The sequence below is a fragment of the Quercus suber genome, unplaced genomic scaffold (genome assembly GCF_002906115.3).
Source record: "Quercus suber isolate HL8 unplaced genomic scaffold, Cork oak 2.0 scaffold_419, whole genome shotgun sequence".
Taxonomy (NCBI): domain Eukaryota; kingdom Viridiplantae; phylum Streptophyta; class Magnoliopsida; order Fagales; family Fagaceae; genus Quercus; species Quercus suber.
Window position 1 is genome coordinate 7,805 of NW_027069870.1, and position 25,335 is coordinate 33,139.

General features: G+C 32.7%; 2 protein-coding genes and 1 non-coding gene across 3 annotated transcripts; 2 read left to right on the forward strand and 1 right to left on the reverse strand.

Annotated features, from left to right (window-relative positions):
- The first annotated feature begins 621 nt into the window (after window positions 1-621).
- Window positions 622-2,704, forward strand: LOC112035877 (uncharacterized). The gene is made up of 3 exons (XR_010624211.1): window positions 622-755; window positions 1,092-1,264; window positions 2,674-2,704. It is a non-coding gene; the product is annotated as an uncharacterized LOC112035877 (transcript).
- Window positions 2,705-4,004: 1,300 nt separating this feature from the next.
- On the reverse strand, window positions 4,005-5,320 carry LOC136062480 (U3 small nucleolar RNA-associated protein 18 homolog). The gene is made up of 2 exons (XM_065761557.1): window positions 5,305-5,320; window positions 4,005-4,801 (listed from the first exon to the last, which is right to left on the reverse strand). Exons 1-2 carry the CDS (start codon window positions 5,318-5,320, stop codon window positions 4,197-4,199), a joined length of 621 nt encoding a protein of 206 aa, XP_065617629.1. The 3' UTR covers window positions 4,005-4,196.
- Window positions 5,321-13,009: 7,689 nt separating this feature from the next.
- On the forward strand, window positions 13,010-14,724 carry LOC112003790 (B3 domain-containing protein REM16). Its single transcript, XM_065761563.1, has 4 exons — window positions 13,010-13,164; window positions 13,340-13,616; window positions 13,698-14,026; window positions 14,361-14,724. Exons 1-4 carry the CDS (start codon window positions 13,120-13,122, stop codon window positions 14,631-14,633), a joined length of 924 nt encoding a protein of 307 aa, XP_065617635.1. The 5' UTR covers window positions 13,010-13,119; the 3' UTR covers window positions 14,634-14,724.
- Window positions 14,725-25,335: the final 10,611 nt, after the last annotated feature.

Sequence of the window (25,335 nt, forward strand, 5' to 3'; positions counted from 1 at the left end):
CCAAAAAATGACACATAGAACCCATTGAAACATCAGAACATCAATGCTATTACTATTTATAAAATAAAAAATAAAAATGAAAAAATTGCTAAAATCTTGTTTAGTTCAAAAAGTAATGTATTTACTTTTCATTTTCTTTATTTTATATTTAAAATAAAAAAAATTCACTTTTCACATTTGACAGTATTTGGTAAATTGTTTTGAATACATAATTTGAGTATAGAATACATCATATTTAAATTTGCTCTTTTTTTAAAAGTAAATTTTCTCACTTACACATGCTCATATCACTAAAAAAAAGTAATTTTATGTTTTCACAATATTTACGAATATACCAATATATTCATATTTATAGAAAACAAAAATACTGAACAATTATTTTCATTTTTTTATTCAAATATAACTTTTAAAATACTGAAAATGAAAATTAAGTACAAATTCTAAAAACAAACCAAATTCTTAGCGGTAGGTCTCACAAAAAACTAAAAATAAATACAAAATATTGCACTTTTTCCAACTAACCGAATAGGCCCTGACAATTTTCCCATTCCAGAAACTTCACAAAACAACGTCGTCCGCGTTTCACACCTCCCCAAAAAAAAAATCAAATTTGTTACTGCGCCCAAATAATTAACCTCAGTAATAATCTCAGCCGTTAAATAACGCAGAGAGGAAAATTTCATTCACGTCACTCAAAAAACAAAATATCGCGGCTCTCTTCCTTTTCCTTCTTTCCTTCCTCCAATCCTTCACAGGTCATTTCTCTCTCTCTCTCTCTCTCTCTCTCTCTCTCTAAAATCCCATCGCAGATCTTACTTGATAGATCCATCAAATTATCGTAGGTAAAATTTTTAGAACTATTTATTCGTTTAAGTTCAATTAAACGATCCTGTTGTTTCTGAGATCTCTTTTTTATATACAATTTTTTTTTTCTTCAAAATTGTTCGTTTCTATTTCGATTTAATTTCATCGCACCGTTGAATTTGAACTAATCTGATCTCAGTTCGAATCTTTTTCTATAATTTTTGTGATTATGAATAATTGAATTGATTAGGGCTTTTTTTTTTTTTTTTTTGGGAATAATTAATCAGGTTCGGTACTGTGAGGTTGCTTAAAAATGGGGCTGACATTTACGAAGCTGTTTAGCAAGCTATTTGCGAAGAAAGAAATGAGAATTCTGATGGTAGGTCTCGATGCTGCTGGTAAAACTACCATTTTGTACAAGCTCAAGCTCGGTGAATCGTTACTACCATCCCTACCATCGGTAATTATTCCCAATTTACTAATTACCTTGCAGTTAATGTTTTCGAATTATTATATATATATATATATTGCTATCGTAGCTTGAAGTATTAGTATAAGGGTTAAATGATTTTTTTTTGATAGTTTGATAGTTGGGGGATGTGGATTTGAACCTGAACGTTTTCGTTGGAAACACTAAGATATGTCAGTTGGCATACAAAAGGCAATATTTGTGCAGTAACTGGTTAAATTCTGATTATGTAATTCATTGAATTTTACCGACAATTTGCTGATGTTTTTTAGGCGTCTGGAATGAGTTTTTAGTTTGTTGGGTCCTAGTAGGTGGCCTTGAGATTTGGACAGTGTCTTCATTTTATATTCCATCTAAAGTTAAAAATTTCATGCTGTTATGGCCCACTTGTTAAGAGAGAGTTTGGGTTTAAATGATTAAATGTATTTCCTATTAGTTGTGGTTTTTGGGAAAAGTAGTTCTTCATCGAAGAGAGAATTAAAATTAGAAAAAGGTTTTTAGAGAAGGTTTTCGCCTTGTTTTGTTTTCAGATATTGTTCTTTGAGAAGTCTTTTGATCTTTTCGGATCTAGTCTTTAGGATGGGTAAGACAGTGGACCTTGCACTGTTTAAAGATGAAATGTTGCTTTGGATGGAATGGGACTACTTGTTTGCCTGTGTGTGGGACTAATGATGCTCTAAGTGAATTTGCAGTTTTGAAATAAGGATTATTTTATGTCTCATTGGAACTTTTGTAGCATGTCATTGGCACCTCCTAACCTTGCGAAAGCAAGTTGGAGGGTGAAGTCATGGGTTAAAATCCATTATGTTTGAGATCAGTTTGTTTAATAGTCAAGCCTAAGCTTGAGCTTTTCCCGTTTGCTAAATAAACAAATATAAATAGGTTTTTCCCTGAGTTAAGCTCTAGCTGTTCTGTTCATTTACAACCTAGTTACAAATTGTGAATACTGTTGCAGAATCTTGTATATGTAAGCTCTATATGTCAATAAACTGTCGTGTATAACAAAGATTTTGAATGAATGGTAGTTAGAAGCTTAGAAGGCTATGTACATTGGTGCTGTACTAAAACTAAGTTGTCTTTGTAGCAGATTTCCAAATTTCAGGAGGATAATTGGAGTATTTATTTGATTTTAAATGTTAGTATTCAATTTTATATAACTACAATCTAGGAATCTTGATTTTTGTGAATGAATTACTCTCACTTGGGAACATTATTTTGTTTTGTGAAATACTTTTATTGTCCCAGGTGTACCTTAATTACTGTTGATGAATTAATTAATTTTTTTTAATCCCTATCATTATTTGAAAGATGATTTTCCCAATTCATTGCAGTTTTGACATCCTGTTAATTAAAATGGAATTAATTTTTACCTTAATCATGGGAGGATTTGCTCTTTGCAGGATTTAATGTTGAAACAGTGGAATATAAAAACATCAGTTTCACCGTTTGGGATGTTGGTGGTCAAGACAAGGTACATCCCTCTGTGTTTGTGTGTTTGTGAAAAAGTTATGTCATTTGCAGTCATTATCTACTTATTTAGAAGTATGTCTTTGATATTTTGAGTTGTTCCTTGTTTTCTGTTATTCATGGATGGTAAAAATGCTTTTGTGTTTAATGCACACACTTACATGTAATGATGTACATATACATACATTTGTACATGCATCCATACATTGCATNTATTAAAAAAAAAATTTGAAGAATTATTTGAAGAGAACTTGTAAGGGAACATTATTATGTTTCCATGATCAGAATATGATTTCTTTCTATTTCACTTGAAATGAAAACAATTCAGCTTATTACAATTACGGTTTGATTTCCTAAATCTAACAATGTTGTGTCATTTAAAATTTTTAAATGACATGATTTTGTGCACTAAAAAAGAATATGATGTGATTTTGGATACACATTTAAATTTATAATAGTTAATCTGAATCATGAAATTGATCAATTTCATAATCACTTTGGCCTTGAAGATTTGTATAAGTAGGGATATCATATGGGATTTTCATTTTATGGTTCAACCAAGGGAGAAAGTTCAAGATATGATAAGAAAAGACATTGTCTTATACAGAGGCAACGTGAAAAGATTGAATTACAATTAAGATGAACCAGGCTATTTGTTATTCCTCATCTTTTGCACAAAATGTATTTTCATTCAGCTAGTGTGGCAAGTCAGTTGGATTTTAATTCAGAAAGTGCTGATTCAGCCAATAATGGAAACTACTCGTTATCATCTTGATTGGGAGGAGGATTCAGGTAAAAACCAATGCTAAACTTAAGAAAAATAAAACATTTACCCGATGTTTCACTGTAACTAGCTGAAAAGGATATTTACTTTGGTAAGAATAAATTGAGATAGAGAAGGTCCTGAACTCTTTGTATATCCAGGACAGTAAGACTGATTAGTCTTTAAAACAAATCTGTAAGTTAGCCCAATGGGAAGAATGTGGCCAGCAAGGTACCCTTTTTTGTGTGGGATAGTAAGAATATGGCTACAAGGTGCCAATTCAGGCACAAAACCTGACTTGGAGATCACAAGTCCATAGCCATTTATCCTGGAAGAGAGCGGTTTATAATCATTTCAATAAAAGAAGGATTGTCAGATTGTAATTAATACAGCAAGGGATTAAAAGCAGCACAGATTTTCATTAAAAAAAATGGTGCAACAAAACAAAAACAAGCGGTAATAGCGCAAAATTTCTGCAGAAAGCTTTTCTGCTACCAACTATTAGTACAAGCTAGAGTTACTGCAATTAACCAAATCAAATAAAAAGAGAATTCAAGGCTTTACTTTATCCACTAACAATATGAAACCTTACCAACCATCTCAGAAAAGAAAAGAGATGCTACAATCAGATCATCTTCGGGCCTCAGTCAAATGATGCTTCTGATATGTGGGAATGAAATGTCACATTCCTTTTTAAGCATGATTGTAATGATGCAGCTTGTATAACAAAACTTTTCCACCAGCATTTCCCATGGCCATGAAACCACCACCAGGACTGAAATCCAAACATAGTGGGTATTGTAGGGACTTCTTGAGGGGAGGCCAGTTTGAGAATACCGTAAATGATGGAACATGTATCAACTTTAAGCTGTTCTTCTTCATGCTAGATGAAATAGCCAATATTTGAGCATCATTGTTAAATTTCAGAAAGTCCACTTTGGTGGTTAGATTTTCTATTGTCTTGATAGGCTTTCTCTTGCCCCCTAAGAACTCCTCTCTGTTGTAAACATTCACAATCCCACTGTCTGAACCAGCTGCAAACAATTTTCCATTTGGGGAAGTTGAAAGACTTGTACTGTTTATGCAACCTGCATCAACAGCCTTATGGAAGCAAGCCCTTGTTCTCAAGTCCCAATGGTAGACCTGGCCATCACCACCAGAGCTCAATAATTGCAGACCATCATCAGCAAAAGCTAAAGAACGAGCTGTTCCATTCATCTTTAGTGTCCCAATCCCCTTTGTTTTGGTAGAAATCAGTAAGATATAACCTTCATTTCCCACAAAGGCAATTGTGGGAACTGAATTTGATACAAACTATGTGTAAAGCATTCTGCACTAGAAGTTATGTAAGGAAGTTCTTAATAATGCTTTCGGTTTTTTAAAATAAAGTTTTATTAGTTGCGTTGCTCTTTGAAATTTGATGTACTTTTAAAAAGTCTTTTAACTTTGTTCATATCCTGATATCTACTTCCCAGTATTTATTTAAATTATTAGTGTCTTTACTTCCTTCAGTCTTACAAAATACATGATATTTCATCCCAGTTAGGTTACTTTTGATTTTTTTTCCTCTAAAATCTTTTAATATCTATTAAGCTTAAGCCCAGAATTACAATTCTTATGGTATAATATTGTGGTATTTTCTTTTCTCACAGATTTAATGTGACACCAGTGGTACTATTTTTTATTTTTTGTTGCTGAATAGTGGGTACTAATTTCTTGAAGAAATCTCTCTTTAAATATATATATATATATATATATATTTCTTGAAGGTATCTATCATTATTGCATATATAACCATTACTGTTTGATAAGGGCATTTTTGTCTAGACTTATAAAAACTGCTACCCTTTAGTATGTATGGACTCCCCTAGTGGGTCCCATAAGGTCATGGACCTGTTGGACTACATGGGATGGATCCTATAAGGTCATAGACCTGTTGGACTATATAGGATGGCTGACAAGCCGGTCTTCCATTAGAAACCCTACCAGGTGACTATTCATATAACTGATGGACTAGAAGGCCTTGACTCATACCGATAGATAGAAGTAGAGCCACACTGACGAGCAATGAGAAACCCCACGAATGGGGTAGGCAAAAACCGACGAATGAAAACATGAGCCCGACGGTTGATCCATGGGCCCCACAGGGCCTTGAGTGCTCACCACTCATAAATCCCTACATGGAAATAACTTGCACGCTACACCCAAAGACCCTATTCCAAGTTTATGTTTTCCCAATATAGGAAGAAAGGCCCTGGGATCTTTGAGCATTAACTCTGTATCTTCCATACAAGAAAAAATTCTACGTTCATGGGATCTTGGTTGGCCCTCTGCCACTATAAAAGCACCTAGCCTCCTCATACCTAAGGTGCACAGAAAATCCCTAGCTCTCACACTATTGAGTTCTTGGTGATTATTCTTTCACTGATTTAACCTTCGGGGGATCTTTGGCTGGCACCCAATCGGTGCTCTCTATTGGTTCTTGGTTTTCTTGTTTCTTGGGCACCCCATTGGAGCGCTCGTGAGCGATTTTTGTGCATCATCATTATTCAAATATAAATCAATTTTATATTGAACTCATCCAATAGTTTCTTAGTCGATTAATATCACTAGTTTCTTAGTCGATTAATATCACTATCATTTAAACACATGATCTGCATAATTATTTCAATGTTACAGATAAATGTTATGCATTTTCCAGTGTAGAGGGGGAAAAAGGAAAAAACTAAACTAAACTAAACTTCATATTGAATGATTTACAGTTTTACACAAGCAAGGGTCAAAAACTTAAAAAATGACTTGATACAGTTTTCTTAATCAGCTTTCTAACAAGAAAGACAATTTCAAAATCAAGATTAGAGTATCAAGGATGTGGGATGCTATGAATACAAACAATCAATAAATTATTAGTTTATATATGATTCTAATTGATGAGTAGGTTTGTTTAAAATTTTTAAATAAACATTATAACATTGCTTATCTCTATATATTAAAAGGATTCGGATCTTATCAAAAATAAATAAATAAATAAATAATAATTCAGAAAGTTAGTTATTACCTTTTTTGCTTTCAAAAATACCCCTAGTTGAATTAATCTATCCTTATTCCTAAAATATAAGAAATAAGGTCAAAACTATAAATTCACAAAAATAAAAACAAAAAACTACCCAACGTTTATAAAAAAAAAAAAACCTTCCCACTACTCATCTTCTTATTCCCTCTCTTAGTTGTATTTATCTATATGCACTCCTCTACCCACCTCTCTAATCTTATTGGGTTTTGGCTATTAGGAGGATGTGAAGAGAACTCCTCACTACCATGGAGGTCTTGACTAGAGAAAGTAAAAGAAATGAGCAAGAAGATATGAATGCTTGAAGATTTAGTCATGAGGGAGGGTGATGAGTGAAAGGGGCATGAGATAGAAGAGGGGGGAGGGATTAGTTTTTTAAAAACAGGATCAGATAGTTCAACCAGGAACCGAGCATAGAATCGGTTTGGTCAAAATCGAACTAGTCTCTTTTCCGATTCTTTAATTGTTCCGGTTATTAAAGCCATGGAAGGGAGGGGGCAGCTGAAGAAAATGAGAGAGGGGGAGGCAATGTGAGACATAAAATGGCTAGGGGTGGGGCTTAGGTTTAATTACAAAAATACCACCCACTTAAAATCATATAATCAAAGACTTTTTTTTTGTTTGGTGTTACAACTTACAACCGTTAGATCTTGAATGTGATTTATAGGATTCCTAGTGGCGTGCTAGTTAATTGAATTTACTTACCTTGTCATTTGTGGACTTGTTGAAGATTGTTAACTTTAAGCTCCACCAATCATAAGCCAAACACTTTGATTTCATATATATATATATATATGGCTAAAATTATGTTGTTGTCACTGTAATGGTCCTTGCTTTGCCAAATGAAGTCCTATAGTTCTAATATACTACATCAAAGGTCATTTATCTATGTTTTGCCTAGTATAGTGCACCTACAGTGGCGGCTCTAGAAATTTTTTTGAACGTGGTTGTTAAGAAGTTTAAATTATACAAAATCTAATAAAAAGAGAACTTCATACATTGACAAAACACGCGCACACACACATGCAAATACATAAAATCTTACAATTTCCTTCTACAAATTTTATTTATTTATTTTGAAATCGTTACATGATAATCTCATTATCAATGTTACAAGCTATATCTCTTCAAAAGTTTAGTTAAATAAAATTTATCTTGGAATTTTTCTTTTTATTTGTAAGGATCTAATATATTGTTAAGGGTACCAAAGTTTAAGAACAAAATTTGGCTACAAACTTAGTTGTAGTCACTCTCACTAAATGAATTAACATTATTACATATTTTGAAAATCTAATCTGAACTACATGTTCTCTATCTTCTTAAAAAACGTCAAGATTTCATGCCAATCAGATGTTATTTACCAATCAATTCAAAAAATTATTTTTTATATATAATTTTAGACTATAAAAACTCGAAATTTAAATATTTGATTGACGACATAGCTATTGATTTTTTATCTTCTTGAAATTTTGCAAGTAAGGAGGATTTAAGAAGAAAATGTAATTAAATGATGGATTTGTTAAAATCCACATTCAATAAAAATATATATATATATATATATATATTGAATAGAGTTGTAGCCTTAGTCTCAGCTAAGTTTGTTGATAATTTTTTTTCCAAAATTTAATTATATTGGGCCTAAAAAAAATTTAGGGTGGTCACAAAGTTATTTTAAAGATTAAAAAAAAACATAAATTTTTAAAATTTATACATAATAATTGTTTTTGTTTTTTTAGGCTAAGGTGGTCCTGTGACCACCATGGACTCTATGTAGAGCCACCCTTGTGCACCTACATTAAATTTTCTAATCAAATTTAAGTATATAGTTGTATTGATCAACAAAACACAAATTTTTTTTTCTAAGGGCAAATAAATTCAATATAGGCATGCATTTTTTTTTTTCTTGGTAAGTGCAAGGGATTGAACCCCCGAGCAACAGGTCACTACGGAACCCGGGTACCAACTCACCTAGATGGGCGGTGGTAATATAGGCATGCATTTGAAATTAAACTTTTTTAATGGAAAATTTGAATTAATTGGGAAGCCGAATGTAGTAACCCTATGTTTTAATTACCCCTTCTGGTATTATTTACTAGCCTTGCTTGGATAGTGGCATTGATAGATTGAGTACTTTGCTACAAAATCCAAATCTAAAGTGGAGGAAGAAAAAAAAGGGCAAGTAGTAAGTAATTAGAAAAATGTTAACGAGTGCCCTAAGATACTGGTTAATAATAAGACACTAATTAATAATTTATTTAAAAAAAATTTTATGAAGAAAAAAAAAAGTAATTAATTAGTGCCCGAAAGACACTTATTAGCATTTTTCTTATTAAAATTTATGTTCCAAATTATTTTTTTTTTACAAAAAATAAAAGAAAGAAAGATATTTGAAAAGTCAGGGGCCATGCATTTCTCGGTTGTCTCCCAATAGAATAAATAATGCATTTCTCTTTAACCAAACCTGAAGAGATCACGGTTTCCCAAAAAAAAAAAAAAAAAAACTGAAGAGATCATAAAAGGAAGATATCATTATCAATGTTCGCGTACAACTTCTAATTAAAGGGTGCGTATCGTTGGCCTTTGTGCTTTATAGAGGTCATTAAATAGCTAGAGTAATGCAAATCCAATTGAAACGTTCTCAATTCAAGCCAATTCAGTCAGAAAGATTTGGGCTATGATCAATATTTATTACCAAATTCATCAAAAAACATAATATTTATTATCAAATCCCATCAGTCTGCACAACATAATAGCTGAGTTTAATTAGCTACCTACTGCCTTTTTTTTTCTTTCTCCCGTTTCTTTAGGTTTGGATTTTGTGGCAGAGTGATCAATCCGCCAATGCCATGTGTCCAACCAGGGCTAGTAATAATACTCGCAGTGGTAATTAAAATTTGGTAAAAGTTAATAGATGTTTAGAGACATTAGTTTAGAAAATATTTTTTAAAAATTTATTTAAGAGAAGAAAAAAAAATGATATTTTTGACATTTTTTATATTTTTGACATTTTTTGCCTAAAATTATCTATTACCAAATGTCCTAAAGAGCACATGTTAAATGGACTTAGGGTTACTATATTAAGTTTTCCAATTAATTTCAAATATATGGTTGAATTGAATTTAGATTTAAAAAAAATTTATTTTTATCCTTACATTTTGAGGTCAGTCAATTTACTGCCTACATCTTAGTCACACACAACTTTATAATAACAGAGTTTAATTACTAGGGAAATGCTAATGAATACCCTTAGGGTACTAGTTAATAATCAATTTTAAGAAAGTTTTGATACCATTTTTATGGAAAATGAAAAAATATATAATGCATTTAACTAGTTGACTAATGTTTTTTGATTATCTTTAATTTCTTTTATTTTATACGTAACTCATCAAATTAAAGTGTTTTTAATGTATATTATACGCGCATCAATTATATTTTATTCTTATTAGGCTTACTTTTTTTCGCAAAGGTATTAAAAAAAACATTTTTTTAAGGAAAAGAAAGACTTATTTGATATAAATATTTTTGTTTACATAAGAAAATATCACGTGTTAAATCAAAACTTTAAAAATTCCATCTATCCATATTCCATGTACCATGCATTCCATGTACCATGCATGTATAAGTAATAAATAAATATTATATATATATATATATATATGTGACTGTGTGTATTACTCTTAGATTTAATTTTTTTTATGATATATTTAGTTTAGCCACTCAAAAAAAATTTCAAGTTCCGTCACTAATTCTACTCTAACAATGAGATGATTAGGAATCTACAACACGCATGTTTTAAGTAAATTGTAGAGTCAAATATATATATATATATAAAAAGAGTTTGTGGCGGTCTTTTCTTTGTGTTGTACAACAATTTATGAGTTAGGTTTTCTTTTTATCTAATATTTTTTCTTAAAAAGAAAATTAACATTCTACAATATATAAATAAATAAATAAATTCACAATTTTTAAGTCCTTAGAAAACTTTTTAAGCCCTATAGACTTAAGTGGTATTGCCCCATTGGCCTCTTCGCTAGAAGGTTTAATTAGTTAATTAAACGGGATGTTACGCTGAGCAGACCAGTGGAAGTTGGTAATAAATATTGATTATTACAATTGCAACTTCACTTTAGCTCCCACCTGGGATTGATTTGCTTGAATTGACAACGCTTTAATTGAATTTTCATTACTCTACCTACACTTTTTAATGGCCTATATTAAAGTTAAAAAATAAAATAAAATAAAACCACAAAGGCCAACGATTCAGGCACTATTACTACTAGCTTTTATGTGTTAAATTTTAGTACTCAACTTCTCAGCAAAAAACAATTAACTTCTTCAACTAGAACTATGACTTTTCAATGAGGAGAGACAATGAGGATGGCCTGCTGATCTTACCGCAAAGACCCCACACTTTTTCAAGATTGTTATGCCTCAAACTCTTCAAGAAGGAAAGCTAGTAAGAACACTTTCATGATCTCTTTCTCTCTGAAAATCATATGCTAATTAACGTCGACGTCCACTTGGTCTTATTTATTTGTGATTCTTGAAAATTTACATTTGTTGGTGCCCAAGTTCAAGCAAATCCGTGAACTTGGTTCCATGTAACATGCATGTAGTCATGGAAACTTTCATTTTGTAATGCGTAGGTAAGGTTACTGTTTTGATTAAGGAGTAGTATATTGGAACAAGTTAGGCCATGAGTTCTTTTTTCTTCTTTTCGGACTGTATATTTTTTCAATGTCTTTATAATCCACTAGGTAAAATTGTATTGGTTTTTTTTTCTTGTTTTTTTTTTTTTTTCACATAACACTTCAGTTCTTTTTATTCAGTCATTATATTCTTTTAACAATAATAATGGTAATAAATAAAATAAAAAAAAAGTCTTAATCCTACTTTGACTGCACAACAAGAATAGTAGAAGAAAACAGTACAAGCAAATAGGACATGTAGTCATGTAAATCTGCCCTTTTGTAATGCGCGTAGGTTATGGCTGTAGCCTTGGATTTTTCGAGTTTTTTATACAGTGGAACAAAAATAACCATGAGGATTTTTTTTTTTTTTTTTTTTTTAAATCTTTCTGTTGAAAGAAAGCTATTCTCGAGAGAGAATATCTGAGTTCAATATACTATTGAATTGTATTATTATTCACACTATAAGATTACAAGCTTTGATGTATTTATACATGAGGATTTTCCCTAACAAACTCTAACTAACTTAGCGGGAAATACTCACAGACTAACAGATTTTCTAAGCACCAATTAATACAGGACACGTGGCTTCTCATTCTTAACAGAATTGACACTAATCATCCCTCGCTGAACTACATGCCGTGTGACTCAACTCCTTAGGCAGGCTGCTGGTCGTTTACTCTGTTGCTGTATCACCAGAATGTTATCTGCAGAATAACACTATCTGGGACTGTCTATATGGTTTTTTTTTTCCTTCTTCAGATTTCTTTCAATTTTCCCTACTCTGTAAACTATTTCCCCCTTTGAAACGCCACTTCAAATTTTTTTCTAAGTATCTTCTTTGAATTATTATTAAAGTATTAATATAAAAAGAAAGACTAAATCCATTTTTCCTGTAATGGTACTGACTGCACAACAAGAATAGAGCTTGATTGATTGCATGTGTTTATTTACAAAGCCTTCATTTATGTTATGAAGATTCTTTTTACAGCGGATTCCAAAAAAGTTTATAAGCAAATATGGAGTTGATCTGTCAAATTTGGCATTTCTTATGGTTCCAAATGGTACAAAATGGAAAGTCAAGATGACAAAACGTGACGGTGAGGTTTGGTTTCAAAATGGTTGGTGCGATTTGCAAGCTGTCATGCTCTAACCCTGGGGCACTTGCTAGTTTTCAGATATGAAGGAAATTCGCATTTTTATGTACTCATATTTGATGCCACTGCAACAGAAATAGAATATCCTTTTGATGACCAACACCAAGTTCGCAGGATGGAAGACATTGAGAGGGATGATATTGATAACTCTCTTGAAATCGTGGGTGTCTTTATGCCAAGCCGAAAAACAAGGGAGAAATCACCATTACCATGCCCTCTACCTCAAAAAAGGGCAAAAACCAATCCAAGAAGTTCTGTTTGCAAGCAGGGGATACACATTTTAGACCTGAACTCACTAAATCTAAAGGTCAGTGTTAGAGAAATCAAAAATGAATGCAGGGTATCTTTTACTAGGCGAGAATCTAAGGTTTGAATCTTACACTTTTGTTTAAGGGTTTCGATTCTCACACATCTACTATTTCACTTCTCTTTTTTTCACATCCACTCTATGTGCTTAAAATGTGACCATTCCCATAGCACTTGTGGATTAGTGTGAAATAGCAGATGTGAACGACTGTGAAAGTATAACAGTGTCATTTTTTTTTATAGCCCCTAACTGAACCTCATTTTTCAGCAGAAGAACGCAGTGGAGCTACGAAGAGATGCCCAAAATCTGAGTAATTGAGAGGACATTGTCTGCCAGTGAGAAAGATAGAGCTCTTCAGAGAGTTAGAGCTTTTGAATCTAAGAATCCTTTTTTCATGGTTGTCATGCAGCCATCATATGTTTGCCCTGGGCATTCATTGGTAAGCTTCTAGTCCAAAATGTGCAANTTTTTAGATGACATACATTAGCATGAGAACAAAGATACAAACTGGTTCTTCCTTTGTAGAGCAAAACCAAAAGCATTTTTTCCTTTATTTGTTGGCTGAAAAGGAGAAATCTTCCTTATTACCCTTTTCGTTTTTTTATCTTTTATAGAGCATATCATCCAGCTTTGCAAAAAAATACATGAGGAAGATGAGTGGTGAATTTGTCATCCTTCGGTCTTTTAATGGAGGAACTTGGTCTGTTAAGTTTAGTTTTTTCGAAGCACGAACAAATGCCAAGTTTCGGCAGGGTTGGAAGAAATTTGCACGAGACAATAACTTGAAAGTAGGTGATGTTTGTATCTTTGAGCTAATTAATGGCGTTGAAGTTGCTTTTAAAGTTTCCATTTTCCGGGCTGCTAATGATATTGATTGCCCTCTGTTGAATGGTAAGGAACTGGTTGATTTTGTATGCCTGTTTACTAGTATTAATTTCATGTGCATGACTTCATATTTTCATGACATTTCAGGATCAGCTCATGGGGTTGGAAGAAATCGATTAGGACGCAAAAGCAGCCCGTTAGTTAAACCTGAATCTGATTGCAATCTGGATGATGTGTCTTTATCATGTAACCAATGTCCTGCGAAAGATGGTGGTGTAGGCATGTCTACCAATCGGAGAAGGCTAAAAGCTAAGGCTCTTGTGAAGAAACAAGAATATAAGGCTCTTGAGAAGAAGCAAGAATTGATGACTACTAATGGAAAAGCTGAAAATCTTGTGAGAGCCAATGCTTTTAAATCGGATAATCCCCTTTTCATGGTTATCATGCAACCATCATACATTCGTAAGGGTGGTATGGTAAGCTTTCAGCTGAACATCTTATTGGGATTTAGAAATGCGACTCTTATTAACTTTGATTTTTCATAGATTAATTAGAAAGCATGTAGCAGAGAGTTGCTGCTGGACATAAGTTGATAATGATGTTTGCTTCTTTGTGTTTTTAATGGAATTGATGTTTAATTTATATTTAACAGTATCATCTTAGGTAGAAGGAAATTAAGAATGTAAAGTCATTACGAATAATATAATAAAATCACTGGCATCCATATGACTGCCCTTCTACCATCAGTGTAACAAATAATATTTTTTGGGTTCTACTATTTTTGAAATATCTTTTATTTTTTTTGTACAGAGTTTACCTGGCATTTTCAATTACTTATTGAGAAAAGGCTTTATCACCAAAGGAGGTGTACTCAGTGTGAAGCTCCAGGTTGTGGACCGATTATGGCCTGTGAAGTTATACGCTTATGAAGGAATGTACCAAAGTATATCGTGTAAGTTATCTGCTGGTTGGTCTGCATTTGCAACAGAAAATACTTTGCGAGTAGGAGATGTTTGCGTATTTGAGTTGATTATGAAGTACGATGTTGTGTTAAAAGTCCACATTTTCAGATGTCTCGATTAAGTGGTTACTAACGTTGCATTGTAAATAATGCATTATGTATCATCTTGGGAGCTTATTATCTTGCTACTACTTTGTTCAAGACCTTTTTATCCCTTTTTTGTTTTTGGATTGGTTAGAATCAAGGTTGATGTTTTGTTATATCTACAACCCTGGCCTTTCAAGGACTTCTATCATTAGGGTTTGTATATTTTGTCCAACAATCTTGACCCTTATTGAAGGCACACCAGAAAAAAGGGGGAGGAAAGATTAAAGGCACAATTTTCACTAGCTATTGTTAGAATTTTGGTCAGGTTGTTATGGTTTGGCTAACTAGTTGCCTGCAAAATGAGCTGTTGCCACTTGATTTCAAACGTTGCAAAGAGTGAATGGTTCACATTTCTTTAACAAAGTCCATGAAATTACTACTAGTTGATGAATGCTTCAAATCAATGTTCAAGCAGCATGAGGCACAAAATATGTTTCGTAAACTTTATTTTTATAAAGTTTGCCTATTTTTCAATTTGGTCTATAAAATTTCAAAAATAACAATTAAATCAATCAATATATATATATATATATATGATTTCCTTCTACGTAGTACCTTACGTAGAAGGAAATCGCAATATATTGCAACACCATTGTGAACAATAGAATGATCACTTCATTGACATTTATATAATTGTCCTACATGGATGATGCTGGTCCGATTAAAGAATGCTCTAAACTTAATAAATGCTCAATTTATGAGTTGTAATGCACATTTAAAAAAAATATATATACATATTAATGATTTATTGGTTTATATGCATAAATTTATTGTAATATTCTGTATTTTTTTAAAGAAAAAGTTTAGGTATAAAATTGGTTGTAGCCTAAAATTACTTTCTTACTCAATCTCTTTTTATTAGAGGTGAATTTTGACAAATCCACAATTAGATTATATTTTCTTCTTATTTTTATCATCAATAAATTATTTAAATTGTAAGTTTTTGTAGTTTAAAATTATGTATAAAGTATAAATTTATAGATCATATAGAAAACAGTATCTGATTGACATAAAATTTGACATGTGTATTAAGAGCGTAAAGAACTTGTAATTCAACGTTTAGATTTTCAAAATATGTAGTAATATTTATTTTATTATGTAAGGCTACAACCATAGCTAAATTATTTATTTTTTAAATATATTTCTACATTTTGATTTTAGTTATTAAAAAATGTATACAAATATTATTTAATTGCATTTTAAACACAGCTTGGAGCATTTATTAACAAAATCCAAAAAATAATATTATTGTTACGACCCATTAGGTTCAACTTTTCATCTTAAAAGAGAAGGCACACTTTTTTGAAGCATCGTCCTTTTCAAGGTACTACAATATTTTTAGTTTTTTACACTTGTGAACAAAATAAACAAAATAAGCTGATGAACATCCGAAGGCACCCCAAAAAAAAAAAATGCATTTCATAGGAATGGGTTCTACACTCACTAATAAACTATTTTTAAAATATCTTCTGTTCCCTTTGGTGCAGGATGTACTGTGGCTTTATCAACCACTTTACCAATTACCAAAAAAAGGCTTTATCAAGGAATATGCCAAAGGAAGTGCACGCACTGTACATGATGCTCCAAGTTGTGGACCGATTATGGAAACTATTTGACCTTTTACCCTTAATTTTTTTTTTTTATTTAACAATTTGTCCCTGTTTGCAAACTATATAGGAATATGTCCTTGTTTCAATACTCGATTATCTTAAAATCGAGTTTCTACGAAATACTCGATCAATAGAAAATCGAGTTATGCTCGATTAAACTCAAAAAAAAAAAAAAAAAAAAAAAAAAAAAAAAAAAGAGCATGGAACTCGATTTTACAGAAATCGAGTTCAAAAACGCACTTCACTATAGGCTTTAAAATGTCACTATACGGGCTTAAAAACGCCACTATAAGGACTCACTGAATGGGTAATCACACCATAAAAAATTTTTGCATGAAAACGCCGCTATAGAGCTTTAAAACGTCACCATAGGGCTTAAAAACGCCACTAAGGTCCTGAACCTGTATCGGCGTGAATGAATTTATAAAAATTTTGCAGGAAAACGCCGCTATAGGATTTAAAACGATCACTATAAGGGCATAAAAACCCCACTATAGGGCTCCCAATTATAATTTTTTTTTTTCATGAACTCGATTTTCTGATATTCGAGTTCCAGCATTTTTTTTTTTTTTTTAAGTTTGATCGAGCATAACTCATTTTCTACAAATCGAGTATTTCATTGAAACTCGATTTTAAGATTATCGAATATGAAAGGGGCACGCCCCTATATAGTTTGCAAACAGAGGCAAATTGCTAAAAAAAAAAAATTAAGGGCAAAAGCCCAGATAGTCCCCGATTATGGACTGTGAAGTTACACAATTATTATGCTCATGTTCATCATATGACTTCTCTCTTGGTTGGTCTGCACTCTGCATTTGTGAGAGAAAATGCTTTGCAAGTAGGAGATGTTTGCGAACGTGTTTGAGCTGATAATGAGAAACGATGTTTTGTTCAAACTCCACATTTTCAGATGCCTCAGTTAAGACTTAAGTAGTTGCTAACATTGCATTTGTAATATGTATCATTTATTATCTTGGGAGCTAATTATTTGCTACCACTCTGTTCAGACTTTTTTTTATTCTTTTTTGTTTTTGGATAAGATTGAATCAAGGTTTATGTTTTGTTATATCCACCGACTGGGCTTTTTTTTTTTTTTTTTTTTTTTTAATACCGGACAAAACATTACAAAATTTGGAGTCTGTCTTGCTATCAAATTAGCAAGTTTCCTGCTTTCAGCTAATACCGAGTCTGAAGTTCTCAAAAAAACAACTAGCATAGAGTATTGCTTAATAGTATTTTCAGGGGCGGAGCCACATAGTAGCTGGGGGGCCCGGCCCCTGCAAAAAAAAAAAAAAAATTTCATTAGAGTAGATAGAAAAAAAAAAATTGGGCCCCCAATATTGTACAGTCAACTCCTTCATGCCCAATTCTCAACTATTCTCCCAAGCCTAGCTCAAATATTCCCAAACTCAGCTTTAGTTTTAGGCCTTATCACCTTATGTACTCCAAATAAAACAAGCTGCCCACTCAAATCCAAACACTAAAAACAAAACTTCATTTTCTCTTCATCTCAAAAAATCCACCCACTAACCCATGGAATCCCTTTCTTTACTTCTTATTCTTTTGTTTTGTCTTCTTTGATACACTTTCATTTGCACTGGTACCGTTGCCTACCTACCAACCCCCAAAACTTCAATCCTCTATACTCACAGTTCGGAAAAAAAAAAATCCTGACCAATTTTTTCTTTCTTCATCAGTTTTAGTTTTGAAACTTGGTGACTACCTGGTGACTGTTGAGTTTTCTTCTCTTTCTTAAGCATTAGACATTCATCTCTTTTTAGTGTCTTTTTTTTCTCTCAACTATCTACACCTAAATATTCACATGTTCTTTATATTTTCATAGATTTTTAGAGAAATACATGATTGAAAGCATGGGGAGATTGTTTGTGACGAGTCTTGAAGGAAAGATATAAAGTTGAAGGCAGTCAGACAGAGGCAGTAGGCATTGCCACACGGGTGACCCATCTTTGCAATTTGTGAAGACAAAATTTTTAAGGTAAAATTGTTTTGATTTATTACCTATTGTTGATTAATTAGATATCATGTGGCTGTGGGTGTTATTAAATTGCTTGATTTATGTTGTGTACCAATACTTGTGTGTTTGATTTTTGTTTTCATTTGAGGGGTTATTATTAATTAAAGTCGTATTAAAAATGGGTTGTATGTCTAAATTATAGTGGAAATTTTGCTTTTTCTTGAGTATGAACAACATCCATATAACTAAGTAAAAATTTCTAATTAAAATTTTATTTTTTAAACTTCTTTTTAGGTTAATTTTTGAGTCATATTCTTAAAGATTAAAAAATTATGAGCAAACGAAAAACAATTGATGCATTTTTTAAGAAAAAAAAATGTTAGCAATTCAGAAATTAGGACACCTGTGGCTATAGAAACAAATGTTGATACTTCAATGCCTGATGAACACCCTGACCCCTCCAAATGTTCAAGAATTCAATCTGAAGAGATAGATCGTGATCTAGGATCACGTAAACAAATATGTGAATTCTCTATCAACAAACAAGATGAAATCCGATGAGCTTATCTTAAAAAAGATCCATATCAACCTAAAAATATAGACCATCCATACAATGATGATACTCATCATCGTCGATTTCAACCTTCATGGTTCGAATCGGCCCCCCCATGTAAAAATTCCTGGCTACGCCCCTTAGTACTTTATATATATATATATATATATATATATATCTATGTTCTAATAAGGTTTCAATCCACCAAGGCCAGTGAGTCTTAGAACTCCAAAAGAGTTGGATTTCCTTGCTATTAGTTAGGATCACCACTCTTTGAAGACCCAAATGAGCTGTGTAGAGAACCGTCTCACGGATTGCAACAAACTTTTATTTTTTCTTAAGATCTTGGAATGTTGTGAGAAAGGCTTTTCTGACAAGCTGGTTTCCTTCCTTTGATTTACCTAAAAAAGGCAGCACCTCTTCTTCCTCTAATAAACTTTCTAGAAATTTCAACTTGAAACAACAATTGCCAATCTTCTTAATTAGCAAGGCCGGACAGGAGTAAGATGTTGGATGTCTCCCTTTGTTGTTTGTTCTTGACCTGTAAGATTTTCAATAAAAGCAGCAGTGTACCTGAATGGAAGAAGGCTTTTAGGTTCTGATGGGAAATAGGAGTAAGATGTTGGATGTCTCCCTTTGTTGTTTGTTCTTGACCTGTAAGATTTTCAATAAAAGCAGCAGTGTACCTGAATGGAAGAAGGCTTTTAGGTTCTGATGGGAAATCTTGGCTTTTTAAGTACATTTCTAGGCAGTATTACTAATTGACGAATGTTTCAACTCAATGTTCAGGCAGCACGAGGCAGGCACGACATATATTTGGCAAACTGAATTTTTATTCTTTAAGGTTGTTGAGGTCGTTTTTGTGCGTGTCGTGCTTTGATACATTGGCAATTAGATTCAAGGTTGTTTGAGAAGTCAAGACCGGAAGTATGCCAACGGGTCACCCTTTGGCACGCTGCAGCTGCACTTTCCCTTAAGTAATAAAAATTATAAAATAGCACTGTAAGTGTTTTTTTTTTATCCTACATTCAGTGCATATTTAGTAACTGTTTTTCTCTTTATTTTTTGTTTTTAAAAATAATTTTCTATTTTTGAAACTAAAAAACTTGTTTGGCAATTCAAAATATACGGAAAACAAAAACTGTTCATAAAACTCAATCGGTGAAAGAAACTAAAAACATGCAAAATGCTGTTTTCAGTTTCTAGTTTTTAAAAATCAAAGAAAAAGATACATTTGATTTAATGAATCTCTTATTTAATGAATTAGCATTAGGGTTTCAATCCTAATAAGTACTTGTAGAGTATGGGAGGCAAGGACTAGGATTCAAGTCTTTAGAATGGAGCTTCACACACATATATACTTAGATTATGTTAGAGTAGAAATTATATCTTGTATAAAAAAATAAATAATAACATATTTTTTTATTTTTTTTATTTTTTTTTCAAATTTCTTTTTTAAAATTTCAACTAACTAAACATGTTTATGATTTTAAAAATACAAGAAAATTGTTTTTTCTTTATATTCCCAAAAACAAGTTTTCAAAAATAGAAAACAAAAACTGTTACCAAACATAACCTAAGTGTTTGAGGGTGTGTTTGGATACCGCTTATTTGCTAAAAATTGAAAACTTCTTGCTGAAAACACTGTAGCAAAATAATTTTTAAAGATGTAAATAGTGCCGTGGGACCCAAATTTACCTAGAAATCTGTGTTTTGCTGACTTTTGCAGGTTTGTGAACAATACCCATGGGACACACTAAAAAAATGTAGACGCACGGATTAGGCAAAATGCCCAATCCAAACACATGCTGAATGTTATAAAATGACTTTTTTTTCCTTAGAAATTGAATAAAACAATGATTTATAATATTCAAAATAAAAAATGGATTAAAAATAGAATATTTAAGGCTTATATTTTGTTGTGGACTTCTTTTTGTGACAGAGTTCGTCCACTCGGTTCCTCGAGAAAGATGATAAGTAGTTCCTCAGGAGCGATGTCGCTACTCCCCAGGAGTGATGTTACAATTTCTCCACTTGATTTCTTTGTGGAACTCTGATATGGTTAGGGATGGCAATTTTTGCCCGACCCGCAGGTACCTGGCCCGGCCCGACCTTAATAGGCCGGGTTTTACCCGGTCCGATTAGGAATAGGGTCAGGTATGGGTTTAAAAAAAAAACGAAGCGGGTCCGGGTCGGGTCTGGGTTTTATAAAAAAAAAAAAAAAACCTGAGACCCGGCCCGTTTAAAAACCTAGTTCCCTAAATTACAAAAATACCCTCTCTCTATATATATAAACCTATCTAACCCTAATCCATAATCCCTCATTTCATTTTCTTCAGCCTCCCTCCCTCATCATTTCAACCTCCCTCCCTCGCCTCCCTCCCTTATTTCAGCCTCAGTCCGACACTAAAACTCATTTCTCTCTCAACTCTCAACTCAGCCGCCTCTCTCAAGTCTCACCTCACCCTCACTGACTCTCACTTTCACCCTCACATCTCATTCGCCCCTCACCACCTCATTGACTCTCACTCACATCTCATTCACCCCTCACCGCCTCACCCTCACCCTCGTGGAGGAGCACGGATCTCGTGGTGGTCGTCGTTTGTTATGGAGGTGCATGGATCTCGTGGTGGTCGCCGTTTGTCACAGAGGAGCACGGATCTTGTGAGGTTAGGCGAAGATTGCTGAAACCACCGCTGATGAAGCTACTGTCTGAGTTCTTCATTTTTTTATGGGTTCATTTCCTCTTAATAGTTTTTGTTTTTGGGTATTTGATGTTTGAGGATTCATGTAAGAATCGGTCCATAAATGGAGTTTTGTTTCCTCTGTTTTTTATGTTTATTTATTATTTATTGTCTAAAAATCTCATTTTAGTAAGACTGATGCTTCAATGTTGATTGATTTGTATTTGTGTTGCTGTTATTGTTGTTGTATTTGTGTTGCCGTGTATTTGTGTTTGTGCTTGTATTTTTTTTTTTAATTTAAATTAATAAGATTAGTCAGATTGGGCCACGGATTAGGCGGTGCAGGCTTAACGTAGACAAAAATAAATTTAGCCTTAATTTTTTTTTTTTTGGGCCACAAATTGGGCCCAATCCCTAAACGGGGCCCGCGGGGCCCGTTGAGCCCGGCTAGGGCAGGTCCGGCCCCAGAAAAAAACCCGGTATCCTAAACAGGCCGGGTCCGGGCCACGGATCTTGCCCCGCAGCTCGGGTTCGGATATGGAAAAACCCGGCCCGAACCCGACTCGTTGCCATTCCTAGATATGGTACTATCTGACATTCTTTAGCGTTCTTTAGCGATTCCTCGTGAATGATGTCGTGGTATAGAACCATTGTGATATTCTGCAATTGAACTCCTATAGTAAAACATTTAAGTTAGCTAGCTCACAAACTTGGTTCATGAAAACTTCTATTGAAGCACCAAGAAACGTAAAATATAACAATATGCTAGCAAGATGAAAGGTTTATTTAGATGGGAGAGAATGAGATTTAATGTATGCATGCTTTTGTTGAAGGTTTTTTAGAGGCTAGGTGATATTTTAGAAGATCTAGGAGGTAGGATAGAGTCATCTTTGTTGGGTTATAAAATGACCCCAGTTAATTAATTCAATTATATTAATTAATTATTTAGATCTTATGCAAATATTGTGAAGGCACCAACAAATCACAATTTTATTCTAGAGTACAACAGAAATTAATTTGACATAGTAATTTGTTGGCTAATGAGAAAAACATTCACAAAGCAAAAATTTCACCGGGTGAATTTCAAGTCACCACTTTCAAGAATATGTTTTTTACATTTTGGCCCCAAAAAAAAAATATTTTAGCCACAACTAAATATTGGTCAAAGATTGTTAAACTGCTGATTTATATCAAATATCAGGATGATTGATATTTGATACTAAATATTGTCTGATATTAATCGGTAGCATGCTATGATGCGCATCATCCCATGAGTCAAAGTCATACTCATAGGAATACATGAATTCCTTTGGAAAGAACTCAAGACAAGTTTTTTTTTTTTTTTTTTTAATGAACTTTTCTAAAATTGTTGTAAGGCTTCCTTAGAGGAAATACAATTACATATGTTGATTAGGCAGGCAATTGAGGTAATTAAATTGCAAGAGCTGTACCAAAACTTTCTTAAGTCAGCTATATATATATATGAGTTACGAAGTCAACATTAATATTTATAAGGTTTACACCTAATGTTAAATATAAGTATTACGCAAGTAGCAGAAATAAAAGTCATTTTCTTTTTTTTTTTCTTTTTTTTTTTTTAAAAAGTCATTTAGTTGTAGGACTATAGATTTGTATAAAAGTAATATCTCTATACCACTCGATATAACGTGAGACACTTAAAAGTTTTTAGAAAACACATGTACATAAAATGAAGTGGTATATACATTATTTTATACGTATATAGAAATAACAATATTGTATGCTGATCCACTTGAATCATTCATTACTTGGTGTACAGTCTAAATTAATTTGATAAGAACTTGGGTATGAGAAATTAGCATCACATCCCTAGAGAAATATTCAAATATTGTTTGTCCTAATACATAAATTTAGGCTAAGCTCAGCAAGAATCAACAGTAGACTGAGCTTTGGCGCTTGGTGACTGTCCTGTTTGCAAACGATCATTTAGAGGAACCGTTGTAGTTCTTAATTCACTGTATGCTTCTACTGCTTCCAGCAGTGACAGAGTCAGGGATTTATCTTTGGGGGCCGTGTATAAATTTTTGTTCGTGTGTGTATAAAATGTAAAATTGTAATGTAAAATACTTTATAACTCAATATGTGCTATAAACAAAAGTGTATTCAATAAAATCAAAAGAAAAATGTGTTATAAACAAAAGTGTATTTAATTAAAATTAAAAGAAATACAAAAAAGAAAGCAATGAAAAGTAAAGTAAAAAAATCAAAACAAAGCAAATGCAAAGTACCCTGGGAAAGAGTTAAAAACAAAGGGTCAGCCGGTCAACTAGAGGCATAGAGCACAATACAGTCAGAGGATGAGGGGTCCACGGCATGGAAGTTTCAATCTTTCACTCTTTGTTGTCTAGTTTAGTCACATAGTATAGAACTTTTACTTTTAAACAAACTACAGCAGCAGTGGGAGGGAGGAAAAGGAAAGAGCTAAAAACAAAGAAAGAAATGACAAAAAAAAAAAAAAGAACAAGAAGGCAAACACCAAGTTGCCAACAAAGAGAGAGAGAGAGAGAGAGAGAGTCATCTGTGTGAGGAAAAATATTTCTACAACTGTGTGGGGGACTTGTTGGTGCAACACATCAACATAGTTTTTGATTTTTCAATTTTTCTATTGTTGTGTACAATAAGCCCTAGATATGTTGGGATGAAAATTAGAATTTTCTTTTTTCTTTTATTTGTTGAGGTAATTGTTAAAAGAACAAAATTTAGTTACAAAATTAGTTGTAGTATAAAAGGCTACAATTTTACTCAATAAAATAAACATTACTACATATTTTGTAAATCTAACCGTTGAATTGTATGTTCTTTATACTCTTAATACACATGTCAAATTTTGTGTCAATTGGATATTATTTACTATATAATCTATAAGCTTATATTTTATGTATAATTTTAAGTTATAAAAACTTGCAATTTAAATAATTTATTGAAGATATAGTTATTGATCTTTAATTTTCTAGAAATTTTGCAAGTATGGAGGATATAAGATGAACGTGTAATCCAATGGTGGATTTGTCAAAATTTATCTCCAATAAAAAGATATTGAGTAAGATTATAGTCTAAGATTACAACTAATTTTGTAACTAAACTTTATCCTTGTTAAAATACCTATATGTTCATTTTAAAAATGCTGAATGTTTAATTATTGTAATTTGTTGACAACTTGACATATGTATTTATGGATTGTATTTTTTTTAAAATGAAAATTATTTTTATTTTTCAACTTTCTTAAATATATAGGTATATTATTAGGTATGGGAGCCAAAATGATAAAGTTATTTAAAAATTTTCAAATTATTTAAAATATTTCTTAAAAAAAAAAATCAAAAATTGGGAGGGAGGAGGCCCCCTTGGTCATCAAGTGGCTCCGCCACTGCTTCCCAGCAAAAAGGGTCACTTGATTGGCTCTCTTGAGCAACTTCTAGGTTAATTGTAGCTAGAGACACTAGTGCATGGCACGTTGTCACTGCATGCAAAATGTACCGGTGTTACTTTGTAGGTTCCTTGTATATTTACATAGTCTATGCTTGACACTGCCACAGCTGAGGTTTCATTTTGACATTTGCTCTTATCACAGTAGTATTGGTCAATCATTATGGGAGTTTCAACTTCAGAAACTTGAATGTTAGAGAACATAATGTCCTTGTACTAAGCCTGGCCTTCCAAGATGCATTGCAAAACATTGGATGCGGTGATAATACGGTTTTGGTGGAACCCAAAATCAAGAGAGGGACAATACTTGACCCTAATGGCGTGGTCGTCCTTATGTTGGCCTCAGAAGGAAGGAGGTTTGGGCTTTAGGAAGGCGTGGGATTTCAACCA

Bases quoted from the DNA above. Each gene is read 5' to 3' on its own strand.
- LOC112003790 (XM_065761563.1), top strand. From the start codon at position 13,120: ATGGTTGTCATGCAGCCATCATATGTTTGCCCTGGGCATTCATTG. The intron at 13,617-13,697 runs GTAAGGAACTGG...ATGACATTTCAG, and splicing joins TGATTGCCCTCTGTTGAATG to GATCAGCTCATGGGGTTGGA. The intron at 14,027-14,360 runs GTAAGCTTTCAG...TTTTTTGTACAG, and splicing joins ACATTCGTAAGGGTGGTATG to AGTTTACCTGGCATTTTCAA.